Source organism: Eschrichtius robustus, chromosome 17 (assembly GCF_028021215.1).
Source record: "Eschrichtius robustus isolate mEscRob2 chromosome 17, mEscRob2.pri, whole genome shotgun sequence".
NCBI classification, from domain to species: Eukaryota; Metazoa; Chordata; class Mammalia; order Artiodactyla; family Eschrichtiidae; genus Eschrichtius; species Eschrichtius robustus.
The window spans coordinates 23,922,063-23,935,595 of record NC_090840.1 but is presented as its reverse complement, the minus strand read 5'-3'; the positions used below and the strand labels follow the sequence as shown (position 1 = coordinate 23,935,595).

The 13,533-nt window shown below is 38.0% G+C and overlaps 1 protein-coding gene across 2 annotated transcripts in view; it reads left to right on the top strand.

The window, feature by feature from the left end:
- Nucleotides 1-13,533, top strand: part of TPD52 (tumor protein D52) — a 121,412-nt gene that overhangs the window by 89,700 nt on the left and 18,179 nt on the right. For both annotated transcript variants that reach the window (XM_068525342.1, XM_068525341.1), the window contains exons 2-3: nucleotides 3,658-3,773; nucleotides 13,108-13,256. In XM_068525342.1, the coding sequence (XP_068381443.1) occupies nucleotides 3,658-3,773; nucleotides 13,108-13,256 (265 nt within the window). The remainder of the gene's footprint in view (nucleotides 1-3,657; nucleotides 3,774-13,107; nucleotides 13,257-13,533) is intronic.

Sequence of the window (13,533 nt, the reverse complement as noted above, 5' to 3'; positions counted from 1 at the left end):
CATATATCCCCTCTCTTTTGGATTTCCTTCCCATTTAGGTCACCACAGAGCACTGAGTAGATAGAGTTCCCTGTGCTATATAGTAGGTTCTCATTAGTTATCAGTAATCTATACTGATATACATTTCCATGTCCCAACTTTCATGTTATGAATGAGAAATTAATATCTTTTTTCCAGCATGCCAGATTCTACCTCTGCAATAAATACTCTACTCTTACTGAACATATAAGATATGGGATAATACCTAGAAACACATAGCAAGGTTTGAGGAAACTATATGGTTGGAAATGATTAAAAGACTGCTTTTGATCTACTCTACCATTTTTTACAGAGTCTTATTTATTATTGCCTCTAGGTATCTCCCAAGTCTGACCTTTAGCCCCCTACTCTTGTCTATATTTGTGCTTTGTACAATGAATGATTTGAAGTTTTATTTTCAAATAAAAATATTCAGGTTCAGAGTCCCAACTCCACCGTGTATTCAGGTATGTTACCGTGGGCAAGTTGCTTAACCTCTGCAAGCTTCAGTTTCCTCATCTGTAAATGGTGATGGTGATCCTTGTCTCACAGAAGTGTTGCAAGTAAATGATGTAATGTATTGGGACCACTTAGCTCAGATTTGGATATAAATAGAATGCACTTTGTGGGGGCGGCTGTGGTTATTAATAATTTTCCTAAGTCATGACTGTTAGGTTTGCCAGGTGATTTCGATATCTGTGTTTCTGTTCTTCCTTCATGTCCTTAATTTTCCAATTTTTCCCCTAGTCGATGATCCTAAAACAAACCTCGCCTTTAAATTTTAATATTGATAATTTGCTGCCACCTACAGGCTAATATGAAAAAAGCAGAACATGTAATTACTAGCTTTCTTAGACTCTTGAGTATAAAATCCCAAGGTCATCTTGGAGATCCCAAAGCTAACTGTGGACAACCCCAGAACGCCCTTTTCTGAGACTCTTATTTTCCCTGGTAGCTCAACTAAGTTCTTGATTAATATCAGAATCCTCTTAGATTCTTTCTGGAAATGGGCAGTTACGCATAAAGCATCATTAGTAATCAGATATTGCATCTTCCCCCATAAGTAGATTTGCAAAACAGTGTTTATTAAAAAGCGTGAAAGAGGCTTTGCTATTTAAGGCATGGTTTAGCACCTGAGTTTTTTGTTTGTTTGTTTATTTATTTGGCTGCATCGGATCTTGGTTGCGGCACCCAGGCTCTCCGTTGCGGTGCGCAGGCTCTAGAGCGTGCAGGCTTGGTTGCCCCGCGGCATGTGGGATCTTAGTTCCCTGACCGGGGATCAAACCCGCATCCCCTGCATTGGAAGGCGGATTCTTAACCATGGACCACCAGGGAAGTCCCAGCACCTGAGTTTCGTTGCGCTTTGTTGGGTTCTGTCCTAGCTGGAGAACTTGAGAGGGTCTGAGCAAAACATTAAAAATAAAACAATGTTTGTAATGAACTCTGTTGTGGTTCTTATTCTCTTGCCTCATACGATTGCTGCCTGTATGCTTGTATCCCATCCTCAGTCTCACGCTCCTTTGTCGAATAATCTGGTATAGGGCATACATTTGCAAGTGCACATGGACCCTCCTCAGTGGTTTCTGGCCGTACATGGCACAGCACCGTGTCCACAGTTTGATATGACTCAAGCTGGAGTAAGAGGTTCCAGTGCCAGATAGCAGGGGATGGGGCCAGTGAGGCTTGTGTGCTAAACTACGAGGTTGAAGTTTGCTTTGAAAACAACAAGGAGCTACTAAAGGAACCATTTTAAGCTGGAGCGTGACATGATGAGATTTCTATCAGTACTTGGGCAATCTGCTTGAAGATATTTTAGAGGAGACCCGCAGAAGCAGCTATTCATTGAGGCTTTCCATCCACTGATTGTACCTGTCACGCATTGTCTCTGCATGAGAGGACTTGAAGGAGATCCTATTTGCCACTCTAGTTTGTGGTTTTTGAATTGTTTTATTTTGTATTACTTTTATGCCTTTAACAATTCTGTAAACACCTTTCAGGTAGGCACTGTTATGCTACTGATTATTGTTATTGTAATTATCAACCACTCTTATGCAGTTAATATACAATAGATCATGTGCAAGTGTCTTTGTACCTTTTACACAATGTACGTACGTATTCTTCTCCTGGGCTTGCCATGGCGCTGGCTGCTTGTCGAACAGCGTGCTTGTTCTCTCTCGGTCTTCCTCTCTGCCTGCCTCTTAAGTCTGTCATCTGCCACCTGGCATCTTGCTTTGGGCGGATGCCACGTTGCCACTGTGGTGGAACCAGCCCTTCCCAGAAGTGGACGTGAGGGCTGGTGGGGAACAGTGTGATCCCTGGAATGCTCACTGGCAGAAAGAGGCCAAGAGCAGGAAGAGGAGGAGACCTTTTCCTGGTTCCCTGTGCAAAAAAGCTGTTGCCAGAGGAGACTGTGAATGCCCACAGCTGGGGAATGGGAATGGATGGCAGGACGGTGACCAGGGTAAGGCGAGCGAGCCCTCGCCTCAGGTGTAGCATTTAAGGGGGCATCGAAAAGCCCTGCAATCAAGATGAGTATTATGTTAATGCAGTGTTTTAAGGAGATTAAAATTGAAGGAATCCATGATGAACAACATACTAACATTTTAAATAAAGACAAAATCAGTAACAGTGCTGTGAAAAGCCACCTTTGGAGCCTGAGGCAAAAGGAAAAATCAGCCATACTGAGCCTGTCTATTTAAAAATTTGGCACTTTGTTCACCATGGATTCTTTGAATTAACTTTGATTTTTAAAAAATATTACATTAAAATATTAAAATAATTTATATTGAGTTTTTTTAGTGCCCTCTTAAATTTGACACCCAAGGTTCAGGGGCCTCACTGCCCACGCTCTTAGCCTTGTACTTGGTTGGTTGGGCAGAAGAGAGGGGAGACTTGCCGAGAGGAAGGTGCCTTCCTGGCTACTCTCTGAAAATAACGAGTTCTTCCTGATGGATGAGTAGACATTGGCTCTATTCCAGGGCAATGGGTGTGGCAGGATTGGTCATAAATAGTGTTTTGGTAGAAATATTATGTGGGTGTTGGTCATTTCTCTGAGTATATAATTTAGGATTTTTAAAAGGGTATCTGGATGAGATACATATTTTTAAAAAGCTACAAGAAGGTGTCTCCTACTTCCACTACCTAAGGGAAAGAAATGGAATAAAATTTCTGTAGATAGTTCTTCATTGAGGCTGTTAAGAGTTGAATCTGATTAGTAGAGGAAGCTAAAGACATTTACAGTCTCCTTGCTTTGGTTACTATGAATTATTAGTCATGCTGATTGACTAGTTAAGCATTTAAAGTCTTGGGAAGATCCCATTCTTGGCCTCTTAACTCTTCTGCTTTGCAGTAAGTATATTGTGACTGGAGAAATGAACAGAAGCAGAGAGGGTGCCTGTATTTTTTAAATTCATATTTTGGTAGGGTGTCATTTGGTGGTTTTTAGTGGTTAGGTCAGACTTTTTTTTTTTGGTGGCGTTCCTGGGAAAGCCACATCATTTGAAGGTGCAGAAAAATGAGGTGTGGCTCAAACCGAATTGGCTTTATTCTGGCTGGGGCAGTGGAGGAGCCCAAAGGAGAATTTTACTTAGCTTTCATACCTTACAGACTTTTTTTTTTTTTTTTTTAATCTCCAACAAGGTCTACTGAGAACAGACCCAGTACCCGAGGAAGGAGAAGATGTTGCTGCCACTATCAGTGCCACTGAGACCCTATCAGAGGAGGAGCGAGAAGAGCTAAGAAGGGAACTTGCAAAGGTAAAGGCGCACTCCTTCTGGAACTTCATGTTTTGCAGTTAATATATTGTCATTTGTTTTTCTAAAGCACATGGTAATATCGTAGAGTCAGTTTCAGGGCAGAGAAAGCAACATGTGTTTACTCTCCTAGAGATCTTGAGTGGGGGAGAGGAGATGAGGGAGTGTGAGATCAGTTGGTTTTTATATGAGGGAAGGTACGTACGGGTAAAGTGGATCTGAGAAGTAGGGTGTGAAGTGGGAAATGGATGAGGGCTACTAGTGAATATCTTCTAAGTGACCTCACTAACCCCGATGCGCTTGGCTCTTCAGCTGCTTCACTGACTTTTTTCTCCCCTTGGCAGTGTTGTGGATAGAGGTACTTCGAACCTTCTTTCCATACCTTCCTCTCTCCCTCCCTCCCTTTTTTTTTTTCTTAAAATTAACCATTGTAAAGTGTACAGTTCAGTGGCACTCAGCATATTCACAATGCTGTGCAATTATCATCTCTATCTAGCTCCAAACATTTTTAGCACATCCAAAGGAGACCTCATATTCACTAAGCTGGCATCCCCAGTTTTCCCTTCCTTAGCCCCTGGCGACAATTAATCTGCTTTCTCTCTCTATGGATTTACCTATTCTGGATATTTCATTTAAATGGAATCACATATCATGTGACTTTTGGTATCTGGCTTTTATCCTTTAGTATAATGTTTTTGAGGTTCATCCTTGTTGAGCTTGTATTGGTACTTCACTGCTTTTTTGTGGCTGAATAATATTCCATTGTATTTATCTTCCGTATTTTGTTTATCCGTTCATCTGTTGATGGACATTTGGGTGGTTTCCACCTTTTGACTATTGTAGATACTGAGCTAGGGAATATTTGTGGAAAACTGCTTCTTCGAATACCTATTTCTAATTCCTTTGGGATATACCCAGAAGTGGAATTGCTCATCACATGGTAATTCCATGTGTAACTTGTTTTTCAGACCTGCCAGCCTGTTTTCACAGCAGGGACACCGTTTCACATCTCCATCAGCAACTTCTGTACATCCTTGCCAACATTTTTTATTTTCTGTCTTTTTGACTATAGCCATCTTAGTGAGTGTAAAGTGGTATCTCATCGTGGTTTTGATCTGTATTTCACTAATGATGAATGATATTGAGCATCTTTTCATGTGCTTATTAGTCATTTATATGCCTTCTTTGGAGAAATGTCTATTCAAACCTCTGCCACGTTCTTAAAACATTATTTGTCTTTTTGTTGTTGAGATGTAAGAGCTCTTCCTATATCCTGGATACTAGACCCTGATCAGAAATGTAATTTGCAAACATTTTCTCCCATTCCATACATTGTCCTTTTACTTTCTTCATAGTGTCTTTTTTTTCCAAAAGAAAATTTATTTATTTATTTATTTGGCTGCACTGGGTCTTAGTTGCGGCACGTGGGATCTTTAGTTGCATCATGCAAACTCTTAGTTGCAGGATGTGGAATCTAGTTCCTTGACCAGGGATTGAACCTGGGCCCCCTGCATTGGGGGCACAGAGTCTTAGCCACTGGACCACCAGGGAGGTCCCTCTTCATAGTGTTTTAATGCACAAAGGTTTTAAAGTCTGATGAAGTCCAATTCATTTTTTCTCTAGTTGCTTGTCCTTTTGGCATTGTATCTAAGGATCCATTTCCAAAACTCAAATCATGAAGATTTACACTATGTTTTCTTCTAAAACTTCTCTCTTATATTTAAGCCTGTGATCCATTTTGAGTTAATTTTTGTGTATGGTTTGTAGTAGGGTTCAACTTCATTCTTTCACATGTGACTTTAGTTTTATTAGCACCATTTGTTGAGAGATTATCCTCAGTGAATGCTCTTGGCATTCTTGTCAAAAATCATTCCACATAGATGTAAAGGTTTCTTTCTGGACTCTCAATTCTGATATATTCATCTATATGTCTGTCTTTCTGAGTGTACCACACTCTTTTGATTACTATAGCTCTGTAGTAAGTTTTGAAATCGAGAAGTATGACTTTTTCACCTTTTTCTTCTTTTTCGAAATTGTTATCTAAGGTCTCTTGCAATTCTGTATGAATTTAGAATCTACTTTTCTACCCACAAAAAATGCCATTGGGATTTTGATAGGGCTTTTATTGAATATGAGGATTAATTTGGGAGAGTATTGCCACCTTAACAATATTAAGTCTTACACTCCATGAATGTGGAGTGTTTTTTCATTTGTTTAGGTCTTCTTTAATTCCTTTTAGCAATGTTTTATAGTTTTCAGTGTACAAATCTTATACTTCCTTAGTTACCCTTATTCTGAAGTATTTTATTCTTTTTGATGTGATTATAAATGGAATTTTCTTAATTTACTTTTCAGATTTTTCATTGCTACTGTATAGAAATACAGCTGAAGTTTCCATGTTAATCTTGTATCCTGCAACTTTGCTGAATTTGCTTATTAGCTCTAATAGATTTTTTGTGGATTATTTAAGAATTTTCTCTATATAAGATAATGTTATCTGCAATTAAAGGTCGTTTTACTCTTCCTTTCCATTTTACATGCCTTTATTTATTTTTCTTCCCTATTGATCTGGCTGAAACCTCAGTGCTGTGTTGAATAGCAGCAGTGACAGTGGGCATCCCTGTCCTGTTCCTAATCTTAGGGGAAATGCTTTCAATATTTCCCCATTCACTATGGTGATAGCTTTCATTTTTTTATAAATGCACTTATTCATGTTGAGGAAGTTCCCTTCTATTCCTAGTTTGTTCAGTGTTTTTTTCATGAAAGGGTGTTGGGTTTTGTCAAATGCTTTTCTGCACCTTATTAAGATGATCGTGTATTTTTTCCCTTCATTCAGTTAATATGGTATATTACATTGATTGATTTTCATATGTTGAATCATCCTTGCATTCCTAGGATAAATCCCACTTTATCCTAGGTGTATGTATTCTAGGTCACGGTGTATAATCCTTTTAATATGCTTCTGGATTTGGTTTGCTAGTATTTTGCTGAGTATTTTTGCACCTGTATTCATGGGAGAGATTGACTTGAAGTTTTCTTGTGATATCTTTGTCTGGCTTTTGTATCATAGTAATGGCTGGCCTCTTGGAATGAGTTAGGAAGTTTTCCATTCTCTTCTATTTTGTGGGAGAATTTGAGAAGAATTGGCCTTATTTCTTCTTTGTTTGGTAGAATTCACCAGTGAAGCCTTCTGGTCTTGGACTTTACTTTTTGGAAGATTTTTGATTATTTGTGCAATTGCTTTACGTGTTATAGATCTGTTCAGATTGTCTATTTCTTCTTGGGTCAGTTTTGACCATTTGTGAATTTCTAGGATTGCATCCATTTCATTTAGGTTATCTAGTTTGTTGGCATACAGTTGTTCATAATATTTTCTTATAATCCTTTTTATTTCTATAAGGTTGGTAGTAGTGTCACCACTTTTATTTCTGATTTTAGTTACTTGCATCTTCTCTTTTTTTTTGCTCTGTCAGTCTAGCTAAAGGTTTGTCAATTTTGTTGATCTTTTCAAGGAACAGCCTTTGACGTCATTGATTTTTTGCTATTGTTTTTCTATTCTCTATTTTGCTTATATTTAATCTTTATTATTCTCATCCTTTTGTTAGATTTGGGTTTAGTTTGCACTTCTTTTTCTAGATCTGTAAGGGTGTAGAGTTAGGTTATTGATTTGAGATCCTCTTTATTAATATAGGCATTTGCAGCTATAAATTTCCCTCTGAGCACTACTCCTACTACTTCTCATAAGTTTTAATATGCTGTGTGTTTGTTTTCATTTGTCTCAAGGTATTTTGTAATTTCCTTTGTGATTTCTTCTTTGACTCATTGGTGGTTTAAGAGTGTGTTGTTTAATTTTGATAAATTTATGAATTTTCCAATTTTCATTTTGTTTTTGATTTCTAGTTTCATTCCATTATGGTTGATAAAGATATTTGGTATGATTTTAAATTTATTGAGACTTGTTTTGTTGCCTAACATATGCTCTGTCCTGGAGAATGTTCCGTGTACATTTGAGAAGAAGGTGTATTTACTGTTTTTGGGTGAGGTGTTCTATTTATGTCTGTTAGCTCTAGTTGGTTTATAGTGTTGTTCAGGTTTCCTGTTTCCTTTTCACTTATCTGTTTGTTCAATCCACTTTTTTTACATCAGCTTTTATAAACTAGGCGGGGATAGGATGGGTAAGGCAGATTGGTGGTAAGCCCTACGAGGAAAGTAAGAATTAAAAATATTGAGTATGTGGTACATGCCTAATATTGTTATTTTGAAAAGAGAAAACAAAAATACTTTTTCCACAAGTTATTTATGTTTAGTGCAGAAACAAAAAAAAAAAATCAAAGAAAATTAAAATTACCTACAGCGTAAAAGTTTTAGATTATCTGTTTCCAGATTTCCAGACTTTTTGCTATGTATGTATTGCCATAACATATTTCAGTATTTTATGAAGGCATCAGAATACACATCTATAACTTTTCTTCACTTAACTGAATTTCAAAAAAAATTTTGTGCCAGTAAATAATCTTCTAAAACATCATTTTAAATTGCTGCATAGCCCATTTTTTAACTGCTTCAAGCTCATTTTTAGTTAATGGACATATTATTTATAAACATTTAGTTGTTTTCCTTTTTTGCTATTATGAACAGTATTTTGATGGAAGTACTTACATATAATCCTTTAGGCACCTCTTTAATTAGTTCTTTAGAATAAATTCCTAGAAGTAGAATCCCTGGGTCTACTGGGTTTTAAGGTCACAGAGTCATTCCCATGTACACCAACAAGGCCAAAATGCTATCCAGAAGATTTCTCATAGTATGTGAGAGAGTAGTTTTTCCAAATCCTTGCCTGCTCTCAGTATAATTATGTCATTATCAGTAATATTAACTTAACAGTAATAGCACTTAATATAGGTCTGAATCTCCCAATAGATTATGTAATGTTATTTAACAAATGAAGTTATCAGACATATGATATGTAAACGTTTTCCCCCATTCTGTGTGTTTTCCTTTTCACTTCCTTTTCACCCTTTGACACACAGAAGTTTCTAATTTTGATGAAGTTGAATTTATCTGTTTTTCCTTTGGTGACTTGTGCTTTAGTTGTCACATGTCAGAAACCATTGCCTAATCCAAGATTATGGAGATAAAGGTCATAAGGTAGTGCACTGCAGCACTGGGTCTTGTGTCCAGGTCTTCATGAACTCTGATGCATGTGCATTTATCCTTTTATTTGTATAGTATTCATGTTTTATCAGAAGTTTATCCAATTTTTCTGAAAACTCCATGAGATATGGCAGATATACTATTACTTTACCTCATATCATATATGACATTGTGATAGCACAGTATTATCATAATAATCATAATGATATCATAATTATGATAATAATAATAATTAGATATAATAAAATTATTTACATTTAAAGCAAATGGTAATGTTCAGGTTTTTACATTAGAGTAACTGCTTGAAATAGTTGTAGAAATTAAATAAAACGGAGATAAAAAACATTAGTTTTTTTTACTCCTTTTTGAGATATAATTTACATACCATCAAATTTATCCTTTTAAAGTGTACAGTTCTTGATTTATATATATTCACAAGGTTATACAACTATCACTACTACCTAATTCCAAAACATTTTCATCGCCCCAAAAAGGAACCCTGTTCCCATTAGCATTCACTCCCAATCCTCCCTCTCCCCAGTCCCTGGTAACCACTAATCTACTTTCTATTTCTATAGATTTGTTTATTCTGGGCATTTCCTATAAATGGAATCAAACAACATGTGGTCTTTTGTGACAGGCTTCTTTCACTTAGTATAATGTTTCCAAGGTTCATCCATGTTGTAATCATATCAGTGCTTCATTCCTTTTTATGGCTGAATAATATTCTGTTGTATAGGTATATACCACATTTTGTTTATTCATTCATCAGTTGTTGGATATTTAGATTGTTTCTACTTTTTGGCTATTATGAATAATGCTACTGTGAACATTCATGTACAGGTTTTTGTTTGAACATATGCTTTCAGTTCTCTTGTTATATACCTAAGAATGGAATTTCTGGGTCATATGGTAACTCCATGTTTAACTTTTTGAGGAACTGTCAAACTGTTTTGCTGCCAAACTGCACAATTTTACATTCCCACCAGCAATGTATGAGGGTTCCAATTTCTCTACATCCTTGTCAGCACTTGTTATTGTTTGTCTTTTTGATTACAGCCATCCTAGTGGGGGTGAAGTAGTATCTCATTTGCACTTCTCTAATTACTAATGAATGGTATTGGCCATCTTTTCATATGATTATTGGTCATTTGTATTTCTTCTTTGGCAGAATGTCTATTTAAATCCATTGTCCATTTTAATTGGATTATTTGCCTTTCTGTGATTGAGTTGTAAGTGCTCTTTATGTATTTTGCATACTAGACCCTTATCAGATATATAATTTGCAAGTATTTTCCCCATTCTGTTAGTTGTCTTTTTACTTTCATGATGCTGTCCTTTGAAGCACATCAGTTTTAAATTTTGATGATGTCAATTTATCTATTTTTTCTTTGGTTGCTTGTGCTTGAGGTATCATATCTAAGAGATGTTGCCTAATCCAAGGTTATTAAGATTTACCTCTGTGTTTTCTTCTAAGAGTTTTATTGTTTAGCTTTTTCATTTAGATTTCTGATCTATCTTAATTTTTATATATGGTCTGACTTAGGGATCCAACCTCATTCTTTTGCATATGGAAATTCAGTTGTCCCAGCACCATTTGTGGAAAAAAAACTACTCTTTTCCACTGACTTATCTTCGTACCTTTGTTGAAAATCAGTTGACCATAAATGTGCAGGTTTATTTCTGGACTCTTAGTTCTACAACACAATCTTAATTACCATAGCTTTGTAGTAACTTTTCCACTCATTATTCCATAATTAAGGAATTGTTGCTGTGGTATTCTGAGCTTGAGCTAGGTAGGTATGTTAGCACAATCAACAACAAAAGCAGGGAATGTACTGGGTCATGTATTGTTCAGAAAGATTTACAGTGGTCTTTCCTTCTGACTTTCATTAGGGCAAGTGAATACTTCAGGGATGGGTCAAGGGGTAGAAAACTTAACCTTTAAGTCTAGTCTTTGAAGTGTCTGAAATTTGGAGTTCAGGTAAAGAGAAATATTAGAAAGCTAACAATGTGCAATGAGAATTAGCCAGTAAACTGAGAAGCGGAGTCAGAAAACCTGAGTTAAAATTCTGGTTCCTACATTATTAGTTTGGTGACTTAGGGCAAGTCATTTAATTTACTTGATTTTGAACCTTATTCATCACTGTTGCCCTTTTCTTCTCATATTCCACTTTGTCAATATACTTCTCAAACTGTGACTTCCCAAAAGGGTACAATATGTGCGGTCCTGTCTCATAAGCACAGAGGATTATTTTTGTTCTGGGCCTGTATTCTAATTAAGGCCATCTGAGAGTATGCTATTCTTTTTTTTTTTGGCAGCTGCCGCCACATCACATTTGATTTATCCTTCTTTCCTTTTGTTGAGTACTGTCAGTTCGCTTAACAATACTCTGTTGTTTTTACAGGCCATGTTGTCTTTGAGCTCATAGAAGTGTTGTGTAGGTCAAGACTAAGAATATGGCTTTGCCACAAGCCAAGAGAAGCATTCTTCTAAGGGTCTTGAATATTAATGAATGTATGGTCGTCCCTCGGTATCTGCAGGGGGTTCATCCCAGGACCCCTGTGGATATCAAAATCCACAGATGCTCAAGTCCCATATATAAAATGGTGCAGTATTTGCATATAACCTATGTGCGTCCTTCCATACGCTTTAAATCATCTCTCGATTACTTATAATACCTAATACAACGTAAATGCTATGTAAGTACAATGTAAATGCTATGTAGATAGCTGCTGGCACATGGCAAGTTCAGGTTTTGTTTTTTTTGGAACTTTTTTTTTCCGACTATTTTCAGTCTGCAGTTAGTTGCATCTGTGGATGTGGAACCCGTGTATACAGAAGGCCAACTGTATTTTAGGGACCCACTTTTTCAACTTCCTGGGACAAAAGTCTTTTCCACCTGGTGTCTGTTTCTCTCTGTGGGTCTGCCCTTTCCCTCTGTTTTCCTGGCTTAGGCTTTTCCTTTACTCTGTAAGTCTTTTTTTTTTTTTTTCTTCATAGCTTCTGTTTATAGTTTTGGCCCCTCAAGTATATTTAAGCTTCTGTAACATCTCAAAATCTCACTGAGCCCCACCTGTACTTCAGGGCTTCTTTATCCAAGCTTCTACTCTCAACGTGATCATAGTTTCTCACACTACATTCCTTTTTTTTTAATATATACAAATTTATTTATTTATTTATTTTTGGCTGTATTGGGTCTTCGATGCTGCGCGCGGGCTTTCTCTAGTTCCGGTGAGCGGGGGCTACTCTTCGTTGCAGTGCGCGGGCTTCTCATCGCAGTGGCTTCTCTTGTTGCGGAGCACGGGCTCTAGGTGCGCAGGCTTCAGTAGTTGTGGCTCACGGGCTCTGGAGCGCAGGCTCAGTAGTTGTGGCGCACGGGCTTAGTTGCTCTGCGGCATGTGGGATCTTCCTGCACCAGGTCTTGACCCCATGTCCCCTGCATTGGCAAGCGGATTCTTAACCACTGCGCCACCAGGGAAGCCCTTAAACTACATTCCTGAATGAGACTGGCTGGTGGCCACTTGATGGGTTGGCTGACCTTGGGTCGGGAGCGCATTTCTAACCACCAAGCTGAGGCTGGTCAGTCGGCATCAGAGGGTCCACACCTCTGCAGGACTCTCTGGGGGAGACAGTGTGATTTATTTGTGCTTGTGACTTTGGCAGGTACGGAGGCTGACAGGGTGAGCTCCGGTTTATACTAGCATATAAACTCATATGAAATACGCAAGAAAGTTGGATTTTGATTTGGCATGGTTGTGTGTATCTTGGTGGGGATGGAGATTAGTTTGACTTAATACACAAATGTGAGTTTTTATGGGCATTCAAGCAGCAGTGTTCAGCTGGAAATGCAGACCCAGCAGTCGGGAGAGTGGCTGTTAGAGTATGAATATTATCTGTGTAGAGGTTTGAGCCCTCAGCCTCTGTGAGGTAACTGAGTAAGGAGGGGGAGAAGGCTGGGGACGACTCAAGATGGAAATACAGAGAAGAGAGGAAAGCAGCTTTACAGGAGAGATCAACATGTAACTGGTTTACGTAACAACATATCATGTGTTGTTTTTAAAGAGGCAGATAAATGAATCAAAAATGTTTTAAAATGACTAGAAATTTGGGTACAGTTTTGTGCTAACCATCTGAACTTTTTGAATGACTGTATACCTACCCCAACCCCGTTCCTCACAGGTAGAAGAAGAAATCCAGACTCTGTCTCAAGTGTTAGCAGCAAAAGAGAAGCACCTAACGGAGATCAAGCGGAAACTCGGGATCAATTCGCTACAGGAACTAAAACAGAACATTGCCAAAGGGTGGCAAGATGTGACAGCCACGTCTGCGTACGTTCCCTTGATTCTACATTGTTCTAGAAACTGTAAAGGACACTTCGCCCTTTTTTCTGGGGACGGGATCGAAAGGCACTAAGGACGTTTCTGCAGCTTTTCTCTGTACTGTGCAGGGCACTGCCCGTTCCACCCCCCGTCCCCCCATTCTCAAGTGTATCTGACCCTTCTCTAACTTCAGTCTTTCAGACTGTTCTAGGGAATAGAAAGAAAACCAGCCTCATACGTGAGTTGCAGAAATAAAATCTAAGCTCTAAAAATGTTATATATTGAC